The 26994-nt window shown below is 40.0% G+C and overlaps 2 protein-coding genes across 12 annotated transcripts in view; both read right to left on the bottom strand.

The window, feature by feature from the left end:
• Nucleotides 1-13699, bottom strand: part of RGPD4 (RANBP2 like and GRIP domain containing 4) — a 40413-nt gene extending 26714 nt beyond the window's left edge. For 2 of the 3 annotated variants that reach the window (XM_074859151.1, XM_074859152.1), the window contains exons 1-17: nucleotides 13376-13699; nucleotides 10864-10931; nucleotides 10273-10384; nucleotides 9198-9350; nucleotides 8144-8374; nucleotides 7567-7712; nucleotides 5570-5762; nucleotides 4788-4878; nucleotides 3723-3932; nucleotides 3032-3210; nucleotides 2771-2946; nucleotides 2331-2454; nucleotides 1808-1969; nucleotides 1350-1487; nucleotides 1113-1259; nucleotides 461-643; nucleotides 294-377 (exon numbers count right to left, since the gene is read on the bottom strand). In XM_074859151.1, the coding sequence (XP_074715252.1) occupies nucleotides 294-377; nucleotides 461-643; nucleotides 1113-1259; nucleotides 1350-1487; nucleotides 1808-1969; nucleotides 2331-2454; nucleotides 2771-2946; nucleotides 3032-3210; nucleotides 3723-3932; nucleotides 4788-4878; nucleotides 5570-5762; nucleotides 7567-7712; nucleotides 8144-8374; nucleotides 9198-9350; nucleotides 10273-10384; nucleotides 10864-10931; nucleotides 13376-13450 (2472 nt within the window). In that variant the 5' untranslated portion in view covers nucleotides 13451-13699. Of the gene's footprint in view, nucleotides 1-293; nucleotides 378-460; nucleotides 644-1112; nucleotides 1260-1349; nucleotides 1488-1807; nucleotides 1970-2330; nucleotides 2455-2770; nucleotides 2947-3031; nucleotides 3211-3722; nucleotides 3933-4787; nucleotides 4879-5569; nucleotides 5763-6909; nucleotides 7069-7566; nucleotides 7713-8143; nucleotides 8375-9197; nucleotides 9351-10272; nucleotides 10385-10863; nucleotides 10932-13375 lie in introns of those variants that run through there. The other variant, XM_074859153.1, reaches the window with a different exon arrangement.
• A 3216-nt stretch (nucleotides 13700-16915) lies between these two features.
• Nucleotides 16916-26994, bottom strand: part of LIMS1 (LIM zinc finger domain containing 1) — a 76034-nt gene continuing 65955 nt past the window's right edge. For 4 of the 9 annotated variants that reach the window (XM_074859147.1, XM_074859150.1, XM_074859145.1 and 1 more), the window contains exons 4-11: nucleotides 26257-26377; nucleotides 25245-25394; nucleotides 23913-24063; nucleotides 22986-23078; nucleotides 21515-21563; nucleotides 19242-19317; nucleotides 18796-18987; nucleotides 16916-18414 (exon numbers count right to left, since the gene is read on the bottom strand). In XM_074859147.1, coding sequence (XP_074715248.1) covers nucleotides 18840-18987; nucleotides 19242-19317; nucleotides 21515-21563; nucleotides 22986-23078; nucleotides 23913-24063; nucleotides 25245-25394; nucleotides 26257-26377 — 788 coding nt within the window. In that variant the 3' untranslated portion in view covers nucleotides 16916-18414; nucleotides 18796-18839. Of the gene's footprint in view, nucleotides 18415-18795; nucleotides 18988-19241; nucleotides 19318-21514; nucleotides 21564-22985; nucleotides 23079-23912; nucleotides 24064-25244; nucleotides 25395-26256; nucleotides 26378-26994 lie in introns of those variants that run through there. The other 5 variants (XM_074859146.1, XM_074859144.1, XM_074859143.1 and 2 more) reach the window with 4 other exon arrangements.

Here is a 26994-nt window from a genome sequence, read left to right as displayed (position 1 = left end):
AAATGAGCCAAGTGGATGAGAAGCAAGCTAGCAAGCTGATAAAAGCAGAACTCTTTCTGCATGAAGTCCTTAGACAGGTTTGCCTTTGCACTCCTGCCCAAATCCCAAATAAGAGTTTTTTAGCAAAAAGATTTACTCTTGCACTCAATTTAGTCAGATGTTTACAGAAGATAATTCCACCAATTTAAGTAGTAGTCTAGGAACTGTAAGTTGCCCATACTATTATCACTAAATCCTTACCATAACTAAAAGGCCAACTATGCTTCACTGAATATGGTGACAAAATTGTTTACCTTTAAAGCTTCCACTTGCTGACAGATCATTTGAAGTATAGATCTGTGATCTTCTGCCCACTGAGGAGGAGTTTTAGGAGAAAACTAGGAAAAAAAAAAGTTAATTGACTCTTGTGTATTTTTCTTCAAACATAACAATACCCTGAAATACCAGCTGGCTAATATACCTTGTAGCTCTTAGTCGGTGAAAGACAGAACTTTGTTGGTGATGGAGTAGAATGTTTCATCTCTGAATCTACAGCTCGTGACAGACCATTTCTGAAGGCAGGATTTCCCTCTTCTCCATTCTCACCAAGTTCCTGGATCACTGTATCTAGCATTTCCCTCACAGTTTCAATAGACACCGGCAGCTAGAAAGTTATTTGAAACAGGAGCCACAATTACAATTCTCTCTCAGAACAAAAACAGATGACATTCAGAATTCTACCTGAACAATTCACAAGGCTTTCATTACACAAATACTGTTTTTTCAGCAAAGCTCTTAATCTGTTAAGATTATTGCAAGAAAACAATTCACACAAACATTAATTCTATTTTTTCAAACTATTGACTTCTATAAAAAGGCAGTGGCAAAAACTATTTGTTTCCATTAAAGTCTTCATCCACAAAGTAGTTGGAATACTGCATGATCTGGTAGGTTACAGAAGTTACCCAGAGTTTATCAGCCCACTGGTGCTAAAAAGGTTATTTGCCTTAAGAAATAAGTTTAACTTGCCTTAATGCAAAGCCTGGTCTAAAAAAGCTAACAGAAATGCAAACGGTTTCATTTTGAAACAGTAATCAAAGCCACCAAATCTTTTTAAAGCAAGAATTACTTACTTTCTCAGCTACTAACATATCTGAGGAGCTTTCCTCAATGATCTTCATTAGATAATGCTTGCTTTTAAGAAGATAGGTTTTATGTTCTTCTTGTTCTTCTGGCAGTATGGCATCATTTTCAGCATCTTCTGCCTTTCTTTGGAAGATCTAAAAAACAGGATGCAGATTAATTAGGATCAGTCAGAAGGCAACTGAATAAAGGAAAGCATTTCAGGGTAATGCTATTTATAAACTTACCATGGCAAGATTCCAGTATGAAACCACATTCTTAATAGCTTCAAATGCTAATAAAGCATCATCAGTTTTGCCATCAACTGCATCCAATATTGCAAATGCTATACGTGCCTCTTCTTCATACGCCGCAACCTGAAAGACCTACGAAGAAAGTGAAAGACAACTCATACTTAACAATGGAATAATGCAACCGTTATTTTTTTTTCCTGTAATACAGGGAAAATGCTTTTTAAAGGAAGTTGGTACTAAGGGTGTTCAGTGTCTTCAAATCATATACACAGGCAAAAATAAAGTTGTAAGGAGATATTTTTCCCCCCTTTATCAGAGACTGATATTACCAAACCATTAAGTTTTATAGTAGTAACAGCATGAGCTGTACAACACAGAGAGAAATCCCACAACTATGTAAGTTTCTGACATAGACCTTCTCTTACTTCAGCTTTGGCTTATTCAATCTGTACCTGAATGTCTACACTATGGAAGTGTTTGAAAAGAGGATCGATAGGTTCAGGAATACTCCTCTTCTTTTTTATAGTCTCCAGCATAGGCAAAACTTTCTTCCAGTAGTAGACACTTCGTCCAATGTATTCCTTCTGATCATAGAAGGAGTTAAGGTTAATGCCCTGGTGAAAAAGGAACAGAAGCACACATAATTTCAACAAATTCAAGTCAAAATGCTATTCATACGTATCCTTCCCCTGTTTTCTTGAAAAGTTTTGAGTGCTTCTCCGACACTTGAGATAAACCTTAGGGAGGTTTATCTCAAGAACTACGTACAGTAACATACATGTAGACAATAACAATACAGTTTAAGACAGAGTACTTCATAGGGTGACTAGAGCAACTAATCTGCCTGACAAAATAAACAGCAGTTCTCAATAATACTTTCTCATCTGATTCCACCTCCCCAGTCTGTTTATAGTTTGGAAAATAAGGGAGAAAAACACTTCAGCATCTACATATTTAAAAACAATCTCAGCTTACTGTTTTTTGCAGGCTTTTTGCCCAGTGTATAATTAAGGCAGGTTGAAGGCCATGCTTCTCCAGTGTTCGCAGAGTACTTATTCCACGCTGTACGGTAAGCCTCAGTTTTGCTGCTGTTCCTGGTCTAAATATCAGAAGAAATATTCCTTGATTAGCATTCTCTACTTTTCATCTGTTCACATGTCATTTGCTTGATGAATATAACCTGCAGTTTTAGTCCTAACCTGCCTCTAGTTTAAAAATGCATTGTTCGAAATGAAAATTCCATTTTTAGAAGTCTTTCAAGTATATCAAGTCCCTACTGTAACAAAGCTTCATAGTCCAAAATATGTCAAAAAAGAAATTTAACTTTACAAGTATCTATCAGGACAAATCCAAGCCGCTGTAGCAGAAGCTGCCTAAAGGCTTGGTCAAACATTTCCAAACTGAAAAAGCCTTACATTGTTTTTCTCTGAGTAAGAGTACGAACGGCATCCCACCAGGATCTTTGATTTTCCGTATAGAGCTGTTTGCACACTTGCAACAATAAGAATTGAGGCTGATGCACGCCGTAGTGAGAATTAAAGTTCTCTTGCAATTGCAAGTTGCTAGTGAATACCACCCCAAGTAGGAATACCTGTTTTTGTAAAAATAAATAAAAGGTATTAAAAACCAAAAAAAACCTTAAATCATACACTTAAGAACTTGTGAAGTTTACTTACTTCAAGGTCCAAAAGGCAAATGGATTCAGGAGCATCTGTCTCAAGTCTCGATGTTTCTTGGGGCAAATGAAAGAGCTGTTTTAACCATTTGCGCATTGGGGGTAAGACTGACATGGAGTTCCACTGCAAGCCAAGCCACACAAGGTGCTGAAGACTGCCATTGTGCATTTGAACAGCACCTGTGCAAAAACAAAGTTGGATGCAGATGTCAACTTCCTACAAGTCAGCAGGACTTGAATCTGATCAAAGCTGGGTTTCACATATCACTGTCAGAGCAGCTGAAGATACTTTGCAGATCAATGAGCAATTCAGATTCCAATTTTCACTTGTGGAAGATTACGAATTTCAAATTAGCCAAACATATTAAATAGACAGTTCATCTGAGTGCTCAAGCCATCAAACCGTTAAGCTTCTAAGGGTTGAGTCTCAGATTTCCCTTCGCTTCCATCCTCATGGTATTCAGTCCAATAGGTGGCTATTTTTAGCAAACCTATTTACTTCTCCAAAATATTTAAGGTATTATTCAATAAACTTAATGCAAAGTAAAGAAGTGGTTAAGTCTTGCCTAGGCCATTAGGGCAACTTTGGACAGTTACTTCAGATATTTGTCTTCTGTTGCAATATGAAGTATTTGTAGAAGAGCTTCTGGTACAGAAAGTTGTGTTGAGTTTCAGAAATTAACACCTCTTACCAATATCGTATTTATTAAGTTCCGCTTGCACTGGTGCTTGTGTACTGACATTTCCAATATCATCTGTGCCAATAAAAGATCTCTCTCTAGAAGCTCCACTCTCAAACAGGCTATCAAACAACGTAAATGAACCACTCTTGTTTGCAAATGATTCCACAATCTCTTTAAAGAAGTCTTGCTTGCCATGGCTTAAGTTCAGCAGCATATGACCTAGAAAACAAAAATCATCACTTCACATAAATAAAGCAGTGAACATAAGGAAAGTAATATTTGATACACTGGTCTGCTTTTGCTACTGAAGGCTGGGCAGGAATCAGGATTTCCCCTTATGAAACCTACAGATTGTTATGTTCTCTCTGTAATTAGGTCAGTGTTTCAGCACATAGGCTTTCCAAGCTTTTAGTGACAACAATCCCAAGGCATCTGTAAATCCAGTTCTTCAGGAAAACAAAACCATCTTCTTATTATTACTACTCTAGGGGCATTGCAACTGTCCTTAAAGGAAGTAGCTGTAATACAAGTAGAAGTCTGTCTTAACAAAATCCATTTTGAAAAAACTGAACGTGATGTCTAGTGGGTTCATTTGTTTTCACCTAGGTCCTGCAAGAGTTTGTAAACAGAAAAACTGTCTATTCTCAGCAGCAAGAAGAGCAAAGATGATGAGTAAGTAAGAGGATGGAAAGGACAGGGAAACAGTCATGTTTTCTTTTCCTCTTGGAGCTAACAATACTTGCAAAATAGTATCAGCAGGCAGAAGCCTGTAGATTAAGAGACCATAAAAGTTAAATTCTATCTTAGTGTGGTAGAGAGGCAAAAGGAGGAAAAAAATACACTTGAAAAAAGACAATACACTCTACTAGCATGCAAAAGAGAAAAAAACTTTAGGTGTCAGGATCAAACTACTGTTTTGTTTCACATATGTAATCAGAATCTAGAAGGTTTTATTGCATATTGAAGTGTTAACGTCACATTTCAAGGTAACGAATGTGTTCTTTAACAAGCCACTCAGCCTTTAAAGTAACTATCCATAACACTAAAATGGAACTATGTAGCTATTTTTATTACCAGACTGGCTTTTGCGATCACAGGCCAACATTTCTAGCACATCTTTTCCAGTTTGATCCCCCTTTATTAGTTTTGACTTCGGTTTAGGAACCTGGTGAAGGAGAAAATTGTTACAGCTTTTTCACAATAAGAATGGATCATTTAAATTAGTTTTAAGAATTAGGAAACGAGCTTCTTTTTAACATTAGAAAGCTATAGAAAAAAAAATACATTATTCATTCTGAAGGTACTATGTCACATATCCCAGGGAGTGGGGAAGGGAACAGGGAACCCACCCAAAACACACAAAACCCCGAGGTGGGCAATTATAACTATTGCAAGTAACATTAAGCACGCACAGACGAAGTAACACCTGGGATGCAAGTAGCTGCATAAAAAGGACAATTTTACTTCGTAAGGCAAAGAATTAAGCTTGACTTCTTAGTTCTGTTGTCTATGCAACAAGTATATGGGAACTATTCGGTTCATCCCCTTCGCTCCCTATAGCAACAAGCCTAATATTGTATGTGCACAGAAAAGGAATATACTGTAGGAAACAAACTCACTAGCCTTTAAGAATCAAGGCACTTGGACAAGGGAAACAGCTGAAGATACACTTTTACCCTATTCATGTCATTTGAAAACTTTTAAAGAATTGTGAAAGAGTAGGGTTTGGTGAGTGAGGAGGGAGTCTTTCCTTCAGCACACTAACACTAGTTCATCTCAGGAACGCAGGAGTGCAACACAGCAAGAACATTTCAAGAACTGCATCAACTAAAGGCTTAAACTGAAAAATTACTTACCTGGAAACTTATCAGATAACACAATGCTGCTAGTTCACACACAGCTCTCCACTGTGCCTCATTGTGGTGGGCCATTTTCAGTAGCAAAGTTCCAGCATGCATGTACAGCTGTCCTTTCATTTCCACAAAGGTACGAGACAACTCATCAGCCCCATTCACATATGGTTTCACTGACTGAAGCACACGATCAAAACTAAAATGTAGAGAAGATTAATTCTAAAGAGAGTCCTGGTAAAAGCTACAGCAGATGGTTTTGGTTCATGTTATTTAACTGTGAATCAAGTAACTTCATGAATCAATGATTAGTACTGTCTCTGTTGCTTAAACCCAAGTTGCACTAGAAAGTACAATAATGGTCTCAAACTCCAAAAGCTCCCAACTTCTGTTTATTGAAGTAAAACATATTAAGTATTACCTAGATATTTACAGTGTTTTTTCAGCACATCTTCGCACAGCTGCTTTCAAAACCATTCTCCCAAACCCCGTGGATAAACCTATTCACTACTGCAGATTTAGAGACACACAGGAGGCACCAGTCACCCTGCTCTTCCCTTTCCTTCCTTTATCAGAAAGGCCTAAAATACAGCTAGACAGGTTCTTCAAAAATAGAAGGTACTGTAGAAATCTGAGTAGCTGCAGGCTAGTATACAACCTCCACTCAGGAGAGGCTTTCCAGAAAACAGTTAAAAACACTCTTTCAATTACCTGACAAAACTATAATGGCTGTAAGCACTGCCATGACCTGGAAGTGCTTCAGATGAAATCACCTTAAAAAGCTCTAATAAAATGGCTGCAGAAAACCCAAGATGGTTCTGGTCAATGTTAGAGAAGAAAAAGAAAATAAAACATACTTGGGCATTAAGTATTCCTCCATTGTCTGTATTGCTTCAAATACTCAAGATTAACAGACTGAAGACAATTTAACAGCCATTGTGTAATTGGGGAACAAAGCTAAGTCAATAAAAGCCAGTAAGAAAGATAACAAAGAAAGGAACACAGATCTTACTCAATATATTGACTACAAACACTGTTTCGTACTACTCTAGGTGTGCCACAGATGATATGCCTTAAAGTCAGCTGGCTTAGCTGGCTCTGCAACACCACCAGTTTCCCATGAAGGAGAGTCTTCTTACTGCAAGTGTCTTCCTCCCTCCCAATTATACTATACACCTAAAGTTCCTAACTATTCCACTATGTGTTGCGTTACTTTAGACCAAAATGACCAGGACAAAGCTGATACACAAGCGGTGGTTTTGGCTTTTTATTGTTATTGTTGGGTGGGGTTTTTTTTAAATTGCCTGGGAAGTCTGGATGACTGAATTGCCAAAGTACAGACCTACATTCTCTTACAGAAGTAAAAGAAGGTACAAAGTTAATTGACCCAGGATATCAATGAGTCTTCTCCATGGCTGTGTGCTGACTACTCAAACAAGGCTTGCATCTCCATCAAAAGATAGCCTGGGGCTCAAACCCAGTAAGAACCATTACAAAGTGTCCTGGTTTAACCAGGATAGGGTTAAGTTTCCCCAGCAGTGGGGGGGAGCTCTAGCCGGGTTATTCAGATACCATGCGGACGTCACATCCTGGCAGGTCACATTTTCCTGGCGCTGAGCGCGGTGCACTCGTGGTTTTGTACATCGTGCTTCAAACTGCTGTATTTGGTAGCTATTTTGCTCTGTTCACTGCTATCACTATTACTGTTACTGTTATTGTTGTTGTTGGTTGTGTTGCTATTGCACTGTTGTATTAAACCTTTCCTTATTTCAGTCTTGGGGCTTTGTATTTCACTCCCTTTGTGGGGGAGGGGCAGCGGCCGCGTGGTCTCAGACCCCGGCAGGGGCTAAACCACCACACAAAGCCAGCACAAAGAATCCCCTCTCACATCCGCAAACAAGTTAAGAAGTGACACAGAAGTTTGGTAGATGTTCTGTGACCCGGAAAAAAAAGGGAATTCTTAGAGAATTTTCTTTTTTACTATGGGGAAGTTAAAACAGTACCTTTCAAGTGCCTCTCTGCATTCCTGAACATCTCTAGAAGAAAGTGTCATTTTGACAAAGCTGGTATAGGCCAGCAGATGATCTTTCTTGATGGCTCTCCAGTTATTTTTATCAGACTCCAAGTCTTGTACAGATTCCAGATATTCCTAAAGAAGAAAGTTCATCACAGGATAAGGAACAGTCATCTTTCCATGAAGGCAAGGGCAGTACTTCTCCAAAACATACTAGTAGCATTTACTGCATAATCCAGTTTCACAGGTGAGACCTTAACATACTCTTCAGCAGCAAAGTTCCAGGGAACTGTTTGCCCAAGCAATTTTATCCCTAATGGAACTGCTGTATCTAACTCAGCTTTTAAAGTTAGAAACTCAATAGCTCTATAAGGCTTAATTTTGGGGAGAAAATTCCAATTAAAAAAAACCCAAGAAGTATTTTGTAATTCCACTGGTTTCAGTAGACTTGCATTTGAAGGAGTTAAATCACTTGAGAAATAGCTGTCAGAGTAATGGCACTAAGAGAAACAGACCGGTTAAAAAGATATGGAAGACTATCACAGGATCAAAACATGATTAAACACCTCAAATGTCTCTACAACACAGGAACACCATTCCAAGCTTGACTGCAAAGGTATTTTCTTCTCTGCCTCCTGACAATGGAGCACAGCATCTCTTAATCTATTATTTGAACGGTAGAGTGCAACAAGTCTGATGTTTATGTAGACATCATCTGGTCTTGCATAAAGCTCTGCTTGAATCAAGTCAAAAAGCTGATTCCATCCATCTTCACCTTTACAATCTAATAACTGCTCCTGTTAAACATGAAGACAACATGTTAATATTTCATTTCCCACGAGTCTTTTCAGCAGCTACAGTACCGGTTTTCTTTCCTCCACTACACAGACTACACCACTCGAACTACACTACTCTTAATAGCTTTCAGGCATTACATCAAGCTTGATGAAATACTCAAATATTTTAAAATGGAGGTAACTATCATAGAAGAAAATCGTCAGAAGAATTTGCCTCTTACCAACGGTAAGTGCTTGTCAGACCAGTGCTGTTCAGTGACAGCATACCCTGCCATAGACTACCTTGCTTAAAAACAACAGACATCTTAAGACTTCAATATGGTTGCTGCCTAACTACACAAAATTAATATACTTGTGCAAAAGACAGACTGCATGACAAAGCATTTACACAGTACTTGAAAATTACAGCATTTCTCACACTCTGCAGAGTTGGCCATAATACAGATTTAAAACCAAAAAAGCAGTGTAGAGCAAGAAAGTCTGAGTTCACGGGCCTGCTACCTTCCTGCAGGTGACAAAACAGAAATATCATGCAGTGCCTATCTAGTCTCAACTTCTCAGATGTGATAACCAACACAGTTCCTCAGCATTTTTGAAGAGGATTAACCTTGAAACACTAAAAAGAGTATGAAAGCCTGTAGCTGCAGCTTTCTTGAAAGCTAGATAAAAATGTCAGACTGCAAAGAAAGTAACATCTAATAGATTTAATATTAAAGATTCTAAAACAATTTAGCCAGGAAGTTTTGTGGGAGGTGACATGCAAAAAGCACTCCAGTCAGATGCTGAAAGTTTCTTTGAGCCACAGAAGTAATTTGGAATTTACCTTCAGCCTGTAAACAGCGGGACTCCCAGGGAAGAGCTTAGCAGCTCTGTCAACCCAGTATTTTGCTCTTCCATCAGTAATGTCGTTATTGCATAGTAACTCTGCAATCTTCAATACAAGATCTTTCTGTGTTGGGTTCAACTCCACTGAACGCTAGTTTTCACCACAGAGAAGGAAAAAAAAAAAGTAACTTGATCTTACGATCCACACAGAACAGGAAAGAATTATACCCCCACAGACTCAGCTATTCAAATTAGTTAGATCTATCAATACAGAATACATTAAGAAGGCCTTTCTAAATGCCAGCATTAGGTTACAGCATCCAGATACAACTGCTGGAATTCAGAAGGGCATAAGAGAAATAATGCAAAAGCTAGCTCCTCTGCATCTACCAGCAGCTACTGTAATACACAGGCAGTAAGATTACATGGCCCTCTAGTCTAGCCAGATGTGGATACTTTTGGAAAAAAAACCAAAACAAAACAGTTAAGGTACACAGTTTAAGAAGTGTGACAGTACTTCATGGAGCTGTGTTGGCAACCAGACTTTTGTGCACATCATCTTCCTCCCCAAAAGCAGAACAAAGACATTTCAATTGGGAATTTGACATTTATACGCTTGCCTAATCAAAATTAATTTGCCCCTCCCTTCTGCTCCACCCCCTCCAAAACCAACCGAAAAAACCACACTAGGCCTACAGTCTTCTAGTAGCAACTAGATTCCTATTGTCATCACAGTCCACATTAAGGAATTCTACAACAGTTACAGATCCTTAGTCCAAAAGGCAATGTATGGCACGGGAAGAATTTAACAGCACGTAGCACAAAGATCAAGTCCAGAAAAAAAAACCAACAAAGAATCAACTTAAAATATACTACTGAAGCAAGTGATATCAAGTGAAGAGTCTCTTCTGCAGTGCTTCACATGCCTTCCATTGCCAAATGTTTATACATAATACATTTTCCCCAGGAACATTTTTCCTTCTGTGGGTTTGAGAATGTCCAGCACAAAAGGATTTTAAAAGTCCATTTATAAAGGAATAAAGCAGGACATTATGGGTCAGCGTAGTACTCACCTTGTAACACCCAAAAGCTTTTTCTATGTTATCCTCAGCTTCGTAAATCTGTCCAAGAAATCTGTGTGCTTTGGGATCTCTCTCTTGTACATTGAGGTATGTAGATATATACCTATGGAAAGGAAAAAAGTCAGTTACCTGACCAATACTTTTCAATAATACTCCCCACCCCCCAAGCTATAATGATAACTTAATCTGCCATACAGAAAGTATAAACATATTTTGTTCCAGATAGTTTGTCTGGACCTGAAAGTAAGAAACAACATTGTTTTACATGTCCAGATGCTAGTTACTGCCAGCGTATTTCTCTTTGTTAAAAAAAAAAAAAAGCAGCAGTTTGCAGAAACAGTAAGAACTACATAATGCAATGAGACAAAAAAGCCATTTGACCCAGGTAAGTTTTTCAGCACGACATAATTAATCTACTTTTAAGTTGTTTTATAAAGATTGAAATGGCACTTAATACCCACATTTACTGCTACCTTAAAACAGCATGATATTGATCTTGGTTTCTCTGGTCTACTTCATAGTAATTTAACTTTTCTCTTACACTTTAGAGAACAGAAAAACAAACATACATCAACACATTACCTTTTAGCAAGTTCATATTCTTTTATTTCAAAATACAGCTTAGCAAAGAGGAATCCTTTCATCGATTTCTGAAGGAAAAAAAAAACCATGACAGACATACTTTAGACATATGGTACTTTAAAAATAATTCAATAGGGTGACCCTTCTTTTCAGCAGTGCATAATACTTTTAAATGACTGAATTTGACAACTAGTTATCAGCTCAAACCTACCTCACATTTAAGAGTTTGGTTTTGAGAGATGTAGGATTAAGAATGAAAACAGTAAGAGTTTTAATTGGGAAAGGCTACTAGACAAAATAGAGATTACAAGCGAAGCAAGCAACAAGCCCTTACACCTGTGGCATTTCATAAACACTTCTGATTAAAGAGAGGGGAAGAATCGGGTCAGCTACATTTAATCTCTTTTGTTGCAATGTAGCAAAGAAAAAAAAAATCCTATAAACTAAGAAAGACCTGTCATCTAGCCCTGCTGTAATACACTGTCATCAGACACTACTGTTTTAATATGTTTGAGGAAAAAGTCATTTCTACCCAAGTCATTCTCAGTTTGGGTAAAAGATATTTATGCAGTAGTTTATTTCTGATGTTGTCAGCCTAAGATAACTTGACCATACGCACTCTATGGGCAAAAGGTGAAACATCTCCAGAGGTATTTTTTGGGGGGGTAGAACAAGGAAGCAACAAAGGCAAAACTAAAAGAATCAGGCAGAGAGCAAGATGGCAGAAGCATGGACAGGAGGAAAAGCATGAAAGGAATGAATGCAAGAACTAAGTCACAAGCAAAAACCTCAAGGTAAAAGTCAACTGGACAGAAATTTAAAGCTTGAGCTCCCAGTAGCAGTTCAAAAGCAGATTTTACATGTGAACCAATATATGCTGGAACGAGTTACATCTATGATTCCAAACAAGCGTGTACATTTTGAATACACCTGAATTACTAGCCTCCTTCCATCTTCCATACCCGCTATTCATGCAAAATTTTAAGAAGTGGTTTAGAACGAAAGCAGGCTTCCTAAGATACTTCAAGGTTTCAGTCTGTATTTTTCAAGCATATTATAAAAAGGAAACATTGACACATGTCAGAGTAGAGTCACACTTGGCATCTCCTTTTAAACACTGATGAAAAGAAACCTCAAAATAAATGCTTTGCAGCCCTGTAAGTCCCCCCAAATCAACACAACAAGAAAACCAGTAATGATTGCCACCACTGACTGTGCTATACAATTAGTTGTAAGCATTACTTAAAAAAACAAAACAAAAACCCTCCACCCTAAATATGCATCAGTTGGCCTTAAGCACAACAGAAGAGTAATAATTTGTTGTTGTTGTTGTTCAGTGTGAATATCAAAACGATTAAAGAGCATCTCTGATTCTGGCAGTGATGTATTTGACAGTGTCTGGTCTAAGCAGCACCCAAGTCAATTAAACAAAGTCACCGGACAACTTTGTTGCCACTGGGAAAGATACAAATGATGATGATATATGCAGGCCCTGCATAAAGACCCTACTGCATAATGGTGAACATGGATGCATTCACACTATACAACACACTGCTGAATATTCTACCTCTGCAATAAAATCAATTCAGAGCAGCAGACAGGATCTTTCAGGATTAAATAGCTCCCATGAATTGCATCAGACTGCTTACTGTGACCTGTACACCATTTTCCAGATATAATAGAAAATAGTAACCAATCATGCAGTTCCTCATCCCTCTGTCCAGTTACTAAAATACATTAGGAAAATTATTTTCTCCCAGCTCTCCCTCTCTTAATACTGTTACTTCACAAAGCAGTCATACAGACAAAAATATCAACCACATGGCACATAAAAGAAAACTGAAAGTCTCGCATATTCCCTATTTGAGTTTCTTATTTCTGCAAAAAGAAATTCAGGAAACTTAGCAACCATGCTCTCACAAAACTGAAGAAATTCTGTACTCATACTTAAGAGAGCTAGTGGACTCTTTAAAACTACTCTAGGACCTACCAGGTGTAAAAGGCAGGTGCACAGCTCTGGTAAACCACTGCTCCTGCCTAGGGGAAGCACCTCTAGCAAGCGAAACCCCATACACACCCTTCCTCACAGCAGCTTCCCCCACCTCACCGGACTTCAAGAACCCCTGAACAAATACGGACTCAGAAATACACCCAGAGACACCACAACCCCCCTTCCCGCCGGGGATGAGGAAGGACAGACCGAGCCCGAGCGCCGCAACGCCCGTAACGGCGCGGGGAGCCGCAGTACACGCGGAAAGCGGCCGCCCCCTCCCCGGCAGGGCAGGAGCAGCGAGGCCTCCCAGGAGGCCGCCGCCGCCCCACGCGAGCCGCCGCTCAGGCCTGGCGCCACGCGAGGCGGGAAGGGGCCCCACCACGGGCCGCACCGAGCCGGGCCGGGCCGGGCGGCCGCCAGCAGCCGCAACGCCCCCCGGAGCCGGCGCGGGGGAGAAAGACGAGGCCGCGGAAGGTCCGCTGGCGGCCCCCGCCGGGGCCGGCCGCCGGCAGCGCTCACCTCTCTGGGGGAAGGCGCGGCAGCCTGCACGGAGGCGACGTACCGCTCCACTTCGGGCTTCGTGCGTCTCATCATGGCGCCGCGGCGGGGGCCGCACCGCGGCGGGGGCCGTGGCGGGGGCCGTGGCGGAGCGGGAGCCGCGCCCGGGCTCCCTCAAGGCGGAACAGCTCCGCCGCTGGCCTTCGCGCGGCACCTTCGGAGGGGAAGGAGGAGGGGAAAGAAGGAGGAAGCGACGGAGGACGCGGCGACGGCGGCCGCGCGTGTTACGCAAGTTCCCGCGCAACCGTCCGGGACGAGACGCACCCCGCTCCGCGCCCTCCCCCCGTCTCGCGCCACCAACAGCCGCGGGGGTGGGCGGGGCCTCGGCTGGCCCCGCTCTCTGCGCGTGCGCCTGCCCCGCGCATGCGCCCTTGGAGACGGTGAGTGCCGGGGGACGACAGGGCCCTGACCTGCGCCCGCGCCATCACGAGTGCATCGCGGTGTCGGGGGTTAATCCCGGTGTCGGCTGAGGGGGCCGGGCCGGTGAGGGGAGGGTGGATCTCCTCGCCCCCCCCAGGCCGTTGGCCAGCCCGCGGTGAGGGGCGCGGGGCCGGGGTAACGGCTGCCCGGCTCCCCGGGAAGCCAGGCTGGCTGCCTTGTCTTTGTATCCTCCTACATTTTAAGGGGCAACTGATTTTTGCTCCGTTGTTACTAGATCAGTTCCATTCGTGCGTGGGCCTTAGGCCGTCACAGAAAATCTTTACGTGTTGTGGATCCAAGCTTTAGTTTTTCTCACCTAAAACTGGACCTTGTGGTTCACAGCAACTGTAAATTTGATCCATAAGCATGGGCCTTATCACCCAGACCCAGTGCTCTAGAAAATGAGTTTCCAAATACTGTAGCAGCTATGGGAAGAAGCTTTATTTTACAGGTACTGTGAATAGCATAATTACACTCTGTTATCATCCTGAAGTACAGCTGGGAACATGGGTCAGACAATGATGAGATCAGCAGCCCTCAAGGTGGGAGAAATGTGCAAGTTGCAGCTGTAAAGAGTGTGGTGGTTCTGAGCACCAGTGGTGACCCCACGGTGCCGTTCCCAGCTGGCAGCCTCAGATTCTGCTCGCTGGAATTGCCCATCTTGTCTCTCTTCTGACAGTTCAGGCACTCTGGTCAAAATGAGGCCACTGGGCTCTGTCTCTGAAGAAGCATCATCAAAAACTTGTCCCGTTCTTGATCTCAAGCAACCCATTGACAGCCGTATGATTCCTGCTACACCTCAAAAATACTGACATCCCCAGAGTTCCTACCATCTTTGCCAGAAAAATAAAAAACGTAACCCAACTTGTTCCTGTAAGGAGGCCAGCAGCATCCATGTAACACCCTGACTGAAAGAATTAACCCTCTCTTATTATTTCTTCTATTAATGGTGATTTATTTAGACATTGGATTTAATTCCCTAAGAAGAAAGAGGATCTTTTTCCACTGTACTTTTTAATGGTATGTCTACAAATGGGGTTACTGAACAATTTATCAGCACCTGCCAGACTAATAAAACTCTTGGTGCTGGTGCAGAGGAGAACGCTGGAGTTGGCGCACTGGAGGAAGTTACTGCTCTACAGCTGATGGGGAGGCACGGGAAATTGCCTTCATACAGACAAAGTCCAGCACCGTGACACTGGTTGCTGTTTCTTGCCCATCCCTGTGGAAGTGGCACCCATGTTGTCCCTGGTGGGTGGTTGCAACACCAGGAAGGCAGTTGACGAGGCAGGACAGTGTTGACTCTAGCGCTGTCCCTGCAAGCTGGCCGTGCTCAGTTTGGCTCACTACCTATCCCTTGGAACAGAGCACTGGGCTTGCCGCTGCCAGCAGCAGAAAAGGCTTTAGGCTCAGTTTTTTCCCCCTACAGCTACATCCACTGGGCTTTCTGAAGTGCTCCCTAATGTTAGTCTAAGCAGGGGCTTCAACAGGAATCTCTCATGCCATGCATGATTGATCCCATGCAGCAGAAGGGGGCAAAGCTTCTGAGGCCACCATTCCAAAATCCCAGGCTCATAGCCTTTTTGAGAGACCTAGTAGGAGTCATGGGTAGAAAAGCAATAATAAACTCTGCCTCTTTCAGGAAAGTATGTTTAGCTATGCAAAATATTTGTAATACTGACAGGCCAGGAAGTGAGCTTCAACACCAGCTGTGTAATTGTCCAGGCTGCCTAACTGCTAGCTTGCTCTCTGGCTCTGTTTTGCAACTGCTTTTAATTAATCCTCTTCGTGACAATGTCCAGGGGTATTATTTCAGCGACAGTTCACTCCAAAGACAGCTCCCAAGAGAGCAGTGTGGCTTTGGGGAACCCTACACTCAAGATAGGACTCCAATAATAATAAATATTCACCATGAGGGTGATTAAGCACTGGAACATATTGCCCACAAAGGTCCCTGAAATCTCCTTGCATGGAGATACTCGCAGCTTGGCTGAGCAAGACCTTCAGTACTGATCCAACTTTGAAGTTAGACCTTCTCTGAGCAGATGGCTGGGCTAGCTGACCAGCAGTCCCTCCCCACCAACATTCTTCCATGATTCATCAGGCTTTCAACCCTCAAGTACCCACAGCTGCTCTCAGCACTGCATCGTGGGGTCTGGGGTACACACGCTCATGTTCATGAAATAGAAACTGCTGCCTTGGTGAACTGTAGCACAGTGTTCACTGCCAGGAACGTGGAAACAGAAAAAAAAAAACCACCCCGTGTTAGGGCCACAGGGCTACCACAGAGTCGAGGGGAGGCCCATGGCTGCACAGTGCAAACAAGGCCACTGTGTTGTAGATGGATGTAATCCCCGAGCAATGTGGATGTGAGCCAGGTCTGGCCGTTCAGCCTCAGGGTTAGGGACCCTTCCTGACCCTTTGAGCAGTAAGGCTGGGCATACATAGGCTGAAGGAAAAGATGTACAGTCAGTGTAACATGAAAAACCTAGAACAAGAAGTGAATTACAATTTAAAGGAAGCATTGCTGAGTATGGTCTGCTGAATCCATGGTACAGTCCGAAATCCCAACAGGATTAGTTTACATGCTAGTCATGTAAACCTTTTTGGGGGACATTTTAAGCTTTTCTAGTCTTGAACACAGTTAGGACTACATTCAGTTACTGAACTGTTATGGCATTCAATAACTACCTAGGATAAAATAGTCAAAAAATATCCTACCTAGCACTAAACTGGAAGTTTGGGGTGACAGTTTCATTACAGTGAAAGGAGGAGAGAAAAAAATTGATAGGAAGGTGTACATTTTAAACTCAGACAAGATATTTTCTGTAGGAAAGCCTCGTGACTGTGCCACTTCAGAAAATATCCAGAAGAATCAAGGTGTTCTTTATGAAACAAACTGCGGTTTCTTTCTCAAATCTAAGAATTAACTACAGTGGGATATTTAGGAAAGGCATATGTCTCCTTTAAATGAGGATTATAGGGAAGTATTTACATACAGTCACAGGTAAAAGCATAGCGAACCAAGAGAGCCTAGTTGCTTTCCCACCCTTCTCAGGCACTCACTTAACAGAGGTGATACAAGGTTTAATAACATAGCCTTTATTGATGACACTGGAAAGCAGACCTTTTAAAGCAACTAATTTTTCATAAACAGGAAAGAAAATTTTACTTCCTATGATGTAATTACATAGAATCTGTTTAAGTCATTAATATAAAAAAAATCTTAAAATGTTTGCATACTTCATAATGTAGTACCATCAAGAAGTCCTAGGTAACTGTATTTTCTATAAGAAAGGGAAAAATAAAGTAGATTTGCACGGATAGAAGTCAACAGTATAAAACAATTAAATGTATGTTATAAGAAATTCTGATGATTTGTGAGCTCAATTCTTGAGGATGGCTAAACAAATAGATCCTAGCAGGATCAAACCTTGTATATTTACACTCATAGGTGTAAAAGTAATATTGCCAGTTAATTGAAATACGCATTTTCAGTATTGTTCTGAAAATTAACGAGGTCTAGAAGCTAAATTTTAAGCTCAGGTGTTCACATTTGAAATAAAATACTTCTTGCATCCTGTATAATTAAGGCAAAGTATGTTATCTTTCGAAAATACCTTGTATAGAGTTTCTGCATAAAAATATGAAATAAAAAATAAAACTATATATATATTTAATGGAACACTGTTATGTATGGTCCAGCAGAATAAGGCACAAAAAGTAAATAGATTGCAAAAGCATATATAAAAGTTAATGTGTTATTTTGAGTGGAATATAGCAAAATTCAAGTAGTTCTGAGTATGCTCGTTTCTTGCAATAGGAATACATATTTTATATAGGTACTTCATGCTAAGCCTGATGTACAAAGATGCATCCTGTAAGCATAATCTATCAGAAGTAGGTCATTTGTACAGTGACTGTGTTTAGAAACCTGATACTTTTCACACCATCTGAAACAAGGCTCCTTAATGAGATGACTTGACCTGAAATCCAAGCATGAATTCTTCCACGAGGCAAGGTATGTTGCTTTCTTGCCCAAGTCACTTGGGCAAGTTTTGTGTGCATGCTTAATATGAAGGTTAATACTCTCATTAATATAAATGACAATACATGCCCCTAAAGTTGGATACCTTTGCACAGTTTGTTTTCACAGGTATTCACAAGCAAATTTTATCTCTCTAAAATTCTGCAGAGACTACTGTGCAGAATGGGCCACCTGCATTATCAGGGTCAGAAACCTTTCAGGTGAGCTGGTATCTAATTTAGTTTGGAAGTATGGTCTGTTTATCGACAAATAAGCATACATGTAGAAAGAACAGAGAATCTTAAGATATTTCGACTTGATAGAAGGCATACACCACCATTTGTTGCCTGATTGAAGCCTCAAAGCAGCACCACCCCCCCCCACCCCAAGTAATATATGTAAGATATTCACAAAGGAATGGGAAAGCAGATGAAGTCTTTACTTCCTTCCCAAAGTTTCAGCTAGTTTCTTCAGTCTTTTCTTCAGTTCTAGAGGAAACTTCTCGTAACACTTTTTGCAGACAGGCTTCATATCAAACTCAACAAATTTATTCCTAAAAAGACAAAGCAAAAACCAGACAAAGTTTTAGCAGGAGGGATAGTGAAAAAAAATTTTTTAAAAGTATCCTATTAGATGTGCACAGGCAAAAAATGACAACTGCAATTTTTACATATATATGAAATTGCTTTTACAAGGTTATACACTGTAGACAGTAACTACAGCACCCTGTTGAGTAAGTTACCCAAATGTCTGTATTTATTAACCATGTCATTTAAAAAGCCTTTCAAACCTAATTATAGAACTAAACAGACTGAACATAAGATAATGGAATAACAGATTAGTATTTCAAGTTGCAGTTGTGTGAAAAATATTTTGGTTTTGATTGCCATAAATTCATGCAAAAACTTAAAATAAAAGCATCCTTAGAACTGACCAAAGAAGAAAGGAGCAGAGGTGGTGGTAAGAAGGAAAAAAAGTTTACAAACAGATTGGCTTTTTCTTTTTCTGCTTCTCTTTATCCTTTGCTTCCCGTTCCCGTTTGGCAAGTCGTCGCTTAAATTCATCTGGCATTTTCTCATAACAATGTTTGCAGACAGGTTTTAGATCAATTTCAACAAACTTATCCCTTTAGAGTTAAACACAGAAAAAATAAAGGACAGAAAAGGAGGAGAGTTAAGAAGACTAACTGGAGGAAGACCTGAACAGACAGTTCAAAGAGATCTAAACTAGTAAGTGGAGCAAGAGGAAGAAAGATGGACATATTTTCTCAGTGTTGCTTATATGTTTTTCATACCATAACAGTTACACTATAGCAACATCTACACTTTGACGATAACCACTGATACGTTTTGAAGACATCACACTTAGCGATAAACTTACTTGAGTGTTAACTTAGTGTTGCAAGTTGAACAAGCGAAACAGTTTACACACCATGCCTTATTCAGAGCAGACACAACTAGGGCAATGGGAAAAAAAAGAAATCATTAGTATTAAAAAAAAAAAATAAATTACAGAAATGTTAAGCTCATACGTTCATGAGGCATGAAGAACAGTCACTTGATTCTTGTATCAAGTCTTAAGAACCATAACAATAACAAGGCAAGATTAGGGAGGCACACATGAAGGCAGTGTAGCAGGACTGTGATGCGCTGATAAAGCTGCCTCTGAGGCAAGACCAGTTTAACCTATTTCTGCCTCCTGTTTCATGCTTCCAAGTCATCCCATAGCATCTATGAGGCCATGTTTCCAACTTAATTAGGAAACTTTTTCAGCTGAAGAGCAATCTGGCAAAACTGTGTTTATGTTTTTATTTGGTTTCATCTCTTGGATCCAGTTCAGACTGCAGTGCCATCAAGAGTAGCACTTGCCCAGCCAAAGAGAATGTGAAGTGAAGCTGGCAGTCAGGATGCTGCCAGTAGATCGGGTCTACTAAGGTCAAAAAATTTATGGACTCATGGGATAAATTACTTGATGAATACAAACTTGAATTAGTTTTAATCTTTGCTTTGGAGAGAAAGTAACTATTTTCTCTTTGTTCTGTATCTCAATCCATTTTTTGTTCTTCCTCTCTTTCAATGTACCTTCTCAGTTTTCCCTGCCAAAATTTGCCTCTTCTTTAAGTTAGAGGATGCAGGACAATGGTTTTCTCATAGAGTATTTTGTCAACAACAAACAGAACCAAAGCATTGTCATGCAGAGCTTTTTTGCTGCACTATGGGGCAAGCATGTCCACAGATGCAGTTATACCACTCCGTGCCAAAATAATACTAGTCAGATGAAAAGTCTTCGCTCCCAGGCAACCTCTGTAATACAGTCATAGACACCCTCCTGAAGAACTTTTGCCACAGATGTTTGTTTCACCAGACAGAGAGACAGAGAAAGCACAATACTGGATACTCATAATTTGTGACAGCAGTGTCAAATTTGTGTGCAGAAGTGAAAGAAGAAATGTAACTGAAGACATACATCGAAAATAAAGAAATTACTGTATTACACTATATTCTGTTCAGTTCAGAGACTAAAACATACAATATGGGTGTCAGATTATACAGTGGAAGGTTAGAATCATACAGAGGTGTAGCTATCAGACAAGGCTGAATTTATTCATTCACCTCAAGCTCCAGTTCTGCTCAATCTAGTAGGATTTTACTGAAGAGGAGGACACTGTTTCCTCTTAAACCATTCTGGATTGCCATTCTGCAGGTATAGTCCAGTCCAGAAAATGTGGGAAAGCACATCTCTGGAATGTAGGTCTCACCCTATAGTTACATGACTATAAACTAGTTTATGTCTTTTTTTTTTTTTTTTTTTTTTTACACACAGGAGGCTTCCTCCTACTTTGTTAATGGCTTTGGCTTCAGTGAGGCTAACATTGGTATTATAGTATTTACTTCAGGCAGGGGTAAGTAGGCACATAATGTTGCATTATTTCGGGTAGAATAATTTGCTTTTGGCATTTTATCATAGCTGGTCGTCCAAAAAAACCCTCAAAACCACCACCTCGCCCACAAAAAAACCCAACAACCCAACAACCAAACAACAAAAAAACAAACTTAAACCACTTGCTTCCAATTCTGCCTTTACAGGACACATCTTTCCAAGTATGATCTTTCCTGGCTTTGTGACATTATCATCAGCCTAGATTTTCAACAGGTGCCTGTGATAGGTAAATATCTCTAGGAACTAAACTGACCTAATGGAAACTAGGTGCTTTTGAATGCCCACTCATGTCTTTCAGTATCTAAATACTTTTTCAAATTTGGTTCATGATCCAGTCATTTGAGAAGATGCCTGTGTGGTCATTCTCACCCTTGCATGTGTTGTTTTTCGAAGCTGGTGAGGTGGGAAGCCAATTCTGTGCATCTCCCAGCTCCCTAGCCTTTGCATGTCACTAAGGAGTTTCCAACTGACCACAGTTCTCTTCAGCCACTGGGTCATCTTCTACCATTATTAAACGCTTGCTGTAAGGTTTTCTTACCATTTGGTCTCTTAATAATCAGCTCTAACCTCATTTCTGATCAACAGAATGGCTGGTTTTGTGTTAATGAGAACAATCAAGTATTCAACAGGGGGCTGCTTTCCCTTTACTTCCACTTTTCAAGTGAATTTCCATCAGAAAGGAACATTAAGGAAACAGTTAGAAAAGTGCTTACCATCTCCTTCGATCACACGGTTGCAATGGAAACAAACATCACCGAAGAGCTGAAGAGGAAAGAGAAGTAATTAAATTTTAATGTAATGATTTTCTAGTGGGTAACTTCTCAAACTATCAAAATAACTATATTTCAGCGAATGGTCACAATAGTTTTTCTGTTTATTTCAGTAAATTAAAGAGAATGCTGGCAAGTCTGGTTTGGTTTTCCAAGTCATTTTGCATCATCTCATCACAAAAAGTCATTATAATATTAAAGCTGAAAACATTTGTTTACATCTGTTTGATCCTCTGTAAATACGATTTTGTTTTGTTTTAACATTTCTCTAATCCTGAACATTTGAAATACAGCAGCTGGTGTCACATACAGATCATTACTAATCAGCCAATTTAACATTTGGACTTACATGCATGACTAGAACAACATATTGCTGTTTCTGGCAAAAACTGTAAGGAAATGCTATTTTTATTTAAACAAAAAAATCAGGAAAATTTAGACAAAAAATTATTCATTCTATTTCCAGAATTAACATTTGTCCACAATTAAGAAGTGCCCAAAATTTCATGTATTTTTTCCAACTGTAGTAGTTAACCTAGTAAAAGACATCCAGTCTACATACAGCTCCTGTCTGATATATGTACTTGCTCCATCACAGCTGCAACACTATTACTACTTATGTCATGGCTTTTGTTGTGTACAAGTATGCCAGCAACATTTCAGTCATCAGCCTTTCATCACCAACAAATTAAGAATCCTTCTGTAATTAGCAGATGCCTTACAACTCCCATATGTAACCCCTACTCTTCTATTTATATAAGCAAAGAGGTGGATATGACACAACACTGATGACTTCCAAATAAAAGAGGTCTATCCATTGTGGTGCCGGACTACATAGTCAAGGGAGTCTGGAGAGAGACCTTACCACTATATAACTCCTATATAAATGCAAGTGGTCACTAGGTGGTGTTCTCTGACAAATTTAGTCTCCACAGTCTTCAGCAACCCAATGAACCAGCTGGGTGGTGCAGTGTATGTTAACACAGTCACCTTAGAGTAGCAGCTGTAGGGAAAACCACGCTACTCACAAGGGCCTGGTCTTAAACTGCAACTACTGAGTGGCAAATCTTCTTTAGCTTCTTGGGAAAGATTGGGTGTCATTAGCTGCCCTGACCTCACAAACATGTAACAGCTCATAAAAGCTCTACTTAACTACCACTAAGCTTGAAGAACAACTCAATACTGATTGTCCTGGCTGCCTTTGTGAAATACCTGCAGTTTTCTTTTTCAATACCAGATCAATGTGTAGAGAAACCCGTATAAATTAACTGCAACAGAACATCTGCTAATTGGCATTACACCCACAGGTGCCTATCAGAAAACCAAAGAATGTCCATGGTATTCCATCTCTATCTAATAAAACCAATTCATGAGTTTACCAATTAACACCACTTTTAAAAATATGCAACCTTACCTGATTGTAGTGGGTTTCACAATATGCCAAGCCTTTTCTCTCATAATGACGGTGACCCAGAAATGGCTTTTCACATTTTGCACAAACAAAATGCTACAAAGAAAGTTACATACATTTTTTTTGATTATTAGGAAGTAATGGTATTTTTTCTGGAAAACAAACCAAGCAAGCCCAGTATTGAACATGACTGGAGTCTACTGAACTAGCTGTGCCATCTTGAAAAGGAGGGTTAAAACTTTTTTGTTTCTACATTTAGACCACTAAAATAATGTTCCTTTTAATGTCGTCAACATTTCAATCCAAAGGTTACAAAAAAAAATCAAGCAAAGGGATTCCCATATGTTATTAATGAACAGAATGAAGAGATATTAAGTAATTTGCACCATCATTACATTCTTGTGAAGAAAGCGTTTGCTGGAGGAGATTTTCAAAACAACAAAGGGAATAAACTGTTTATCTTTCTAATTTAAATGGAAGATGTGGAATGAAATCTTGTACATGGCCTTGAAATATGAACTAAATAATATGAACACATAAAGTGCTTTAGAGATATTTACGTGGCAGGTGACTATGGAAGACATAAGGGTGTTATGATGCTCAGTAACTTATGGTTACCACAGAATTTTCCTGCCTTTCCACATGTACTGCTTTGCACTCTGAAATTTTATTTTGTAAAAACCTCACAGTGCTTCCCTTGATTACTGAATTTAATTTCACAGTCAAAGCTCCTTGTAAAGTAGGAAATAACTCCTATTTCACAGTGGAAGACCAGCCACAAGAATGCTAAAGATGGGATTAGGAGACCGCATTTAGTAATCATTGCTGCATACTTTGCTAATCTTTTCATTGAAATTGATCAGCAAAATCACAGGTAAGTATGTTAACGTTTATGCTTGTAAAAGACAATATATATCATCTGATATTTACCTCCACATGCCATTGTTTGCCCATAGCATTCACCACACGGCCTTCAATTGGTCTTCTACATGCCCCACAGATGGGGACACCCATTTTGTCATGGCAGGGTAAGCAGTATAATTCTCCCTTCAACTCACGAGCATCAGCAGTAAGTTCCTTCCTGTTCAAAAGTTAATGAATTGAGAGCATAAATAAAGGCACTGAACCATGTCAACTCTTGAGAGTTTCTGAAAACAAAAAAAAATAATTTTTAGCATTTGTTTTTAAAATTGTATTTGTACTACAGTAATGCAGCAGCATTATACGACATAGTTCGACATAGTTCAAGACTGATCACAGTAAACTGAGAACAGGCTGCTAAGTGAGACACAGTAAGTCTCTGAAAACAGGTACTAAGCTGTTGTTATTCTGCATTCTGATTATGTAGCACAAATGTGTGTGTGAAAGCTGTAGACATGTTTGGTTTATATTCTGGCATTCTTACCAGTTTATTTTAGATTTGCATAACTGTAAGTGAAAGTAAAATGTAGTCTTCTACATCTAGGTACCTTTTCCTTGTTGTTTCAAACCCACATGTGCTAGCTACATTTATTCATTGCCAGTTGCATAATCTCATATACTCTACTTTTCAGTAATTTGCATGGTTAGAATACTGAGACTAGCTAAATTTTAAACATGACCGTACTAACTAATGCTCTCAACTGGTTGCCACTGACACAACGCTACGTGTTGTTACTCAGATCAGCCTTTGCTATGGCACTGAAATGGTAGCTTCCTTTGCACCAGAAATAAACAACTAATAATCCATGCTATATCCTACAATGTTCCATGGTTTGTGTATCAGTGCAAGATGTAGACATGTGCAGCTTCATGTACTGCAGTTGCAGAAGCTGATAAATGAGGTGGGAGAAAGCTTCTAAGAAAAAGATAGGCTTTAAAAGGAGAGAACAAAGTTTGCATGCCACTCAACTAAAAAGAAATAACATAGGCAAGATAGTAACTCAAGCAGTCAAAGAGGACCATTCTTCCTCTCATAGCAGAATAACAAGCTATCATTTCGCTGCTACAGAAACTGTTATCTGTGTCCATACTTCTATTGTGTAAGGTACCATCTTGTCCTGCAGAGTCCAATTTTTCTTTACTCCCCGACAGGTCAGCTGCTGTTTGAACTCAAATGTCCAACTCCACCATCCCAAAAGCAGTAACACACATCTAGCTGCAAGGTAGCCAAACCCCACCCCTCTTGCCAGTTGTACAGGACAGGTTTTCACTTTAAGATGTAAATTGACGAAGCAAATACACCCAGCATTTTCCTGTTCTCCTTTGCAGAACTCAAGTTACCCGCAGTTTGCACAGTTGAAATGATCAGGGTGATAAGGATCATTTTTGAATATGAGAGGCTGTTCGTCAATAATGGCATGACACTTCTGGCAAATGTACTTTCCCAGGCCTCTGGCTTTTTCCCTGTTATGGCAAGGACGGCAGAGATGTCTAAAACAGCATAAAAAAAGAGAAGTAAGTACTGGTACCAGGTACTACAGTGTAAAATATAAACCAAAAATCTATTAGAAGCTCATTTCAGTCAGCCCTTTTTGGAGGGAAAATAGTCTTTAAAACAATTTCCTTGTTACGCAAACCAAGTTCAGAAGAGGCAGGGTGATCATTTTATTTTCTGTCACCGCAGGAATATAATTTCTTCAGCACATTTGAGTTTAAGCTGTGTTGAAACACAGAAAACAAAGTTTGCTATAGATTCTCATTGCTGAATGTTTTAACCCTCAGAATCTTAAAAATTTAGATTGGAAGCTGGACGAGCACAGAGGTCCTAATTCTGTAGATATCTCTGTATATCATATTATACATATGAAGCCAGTGGCCATAGAATCCACTTGTAAAACATTCTTCTGATCACAGCTGGTAAATATCCTACTCTGTGAAGGATCCCACTGAACTTAACGCAATTAGTAAATAAGGTGCTAAACTAGACCAAAATTGGAAACCCAAGCTGGAAAAAGAAAGTAAAAATTTCTATTAAAAAAATAAAGACAGTGCTTCTGTATCTGAATGTTTTCTCTCTTATTATGTATAACAATGGCCCTGAAATGTCACCAGGTAGAGAACAAGTTTGCGAAGAAACCCGATGCTGAAGTAGCTAAACTGCTAATATTTTAAGTGTATATTTTAAGATACCCATTCTTAGATTTGTGATGCACTCTTACACCTTTTCCCCACAAAAGACACTTCCATTGCTCCACCTCAGCAAGAAAGCTTCATGAGCCAAAACCTCTCAGTCTCTCCCCTCTTAGTTAATTTTATTCAAGGTCAGTTAACAGAAAGAAGGGTGAAGATCTACCTGCCAGCATTCTTGACAAATCCAATATCGGCCAATACTTGTTGGCAGATATCACAGCAGAAGCACTCTGGATGCCAGCTATTGTTCATAGCTTTAATAACACGACCAATAATGAACTCACCTGTAAGAAACACAACACCGGGATATAAAATACCATGCTAGACCAAGTTAAAAGCAACCCACAATGGAATCACTATGACAACATCATCATCCTCTTTCTCCAAAGAAAGCTGGTAGGATACATTGCTGTCAGTATCACAGTTCTGGTTCTAAACTCTGGAATTTGGGTTTGTTTGGGTTTTTTTGTTATGGGTCAGAAGAAGACGTCCTTGCTGATGGAGGATCTTCTGTTCTTTACACACAATGTGCACTCCACCTTCTCACTGTAATCACCCTTTTTCAGTCCCTTTCCTGTTTTTACTTATCTGTTCTCAAGCTGTTAAGAAATATATGGAGCTCTTTATATAATATGGCTTTCTTGTGTCCTAATCATCCTTCTCCTTCTTTTCTTTAAGAAGATAACAATTTTAACTTGTCATGTAAATAGCAGTGGTTTCTACTCCACTAGGACCAAGCCTTGAGGGGCTCTATACTCAAAGCACCACACAACTGAGCTTGGGTGGCTGTGGACGTCCTGCAAAAAAATTCCCACGGAGTCAAAACACAAAGCTGCAGTGAAGCTGCAGAACAGTCAATCCAACACACACAACTTCTGACCTACTATGAGGAGTCCTGTCC

This window comes from Strix uralensis, chromosome 2 (assembly GCF_047716275.1).
Source record: "Strix uralensis isolate ZFMK-TIS-50842 chromosome 2, bStrUra1, whole genome shotgun sequence".
NCBI lineage: Eukaryota > Metazoa > Chordata > Aves > Strigiformes > Strigidae > Strix > Strix uralensis.
This window is presented reverse-complemented; position numbering and strand designations above follow the sequence as displayed.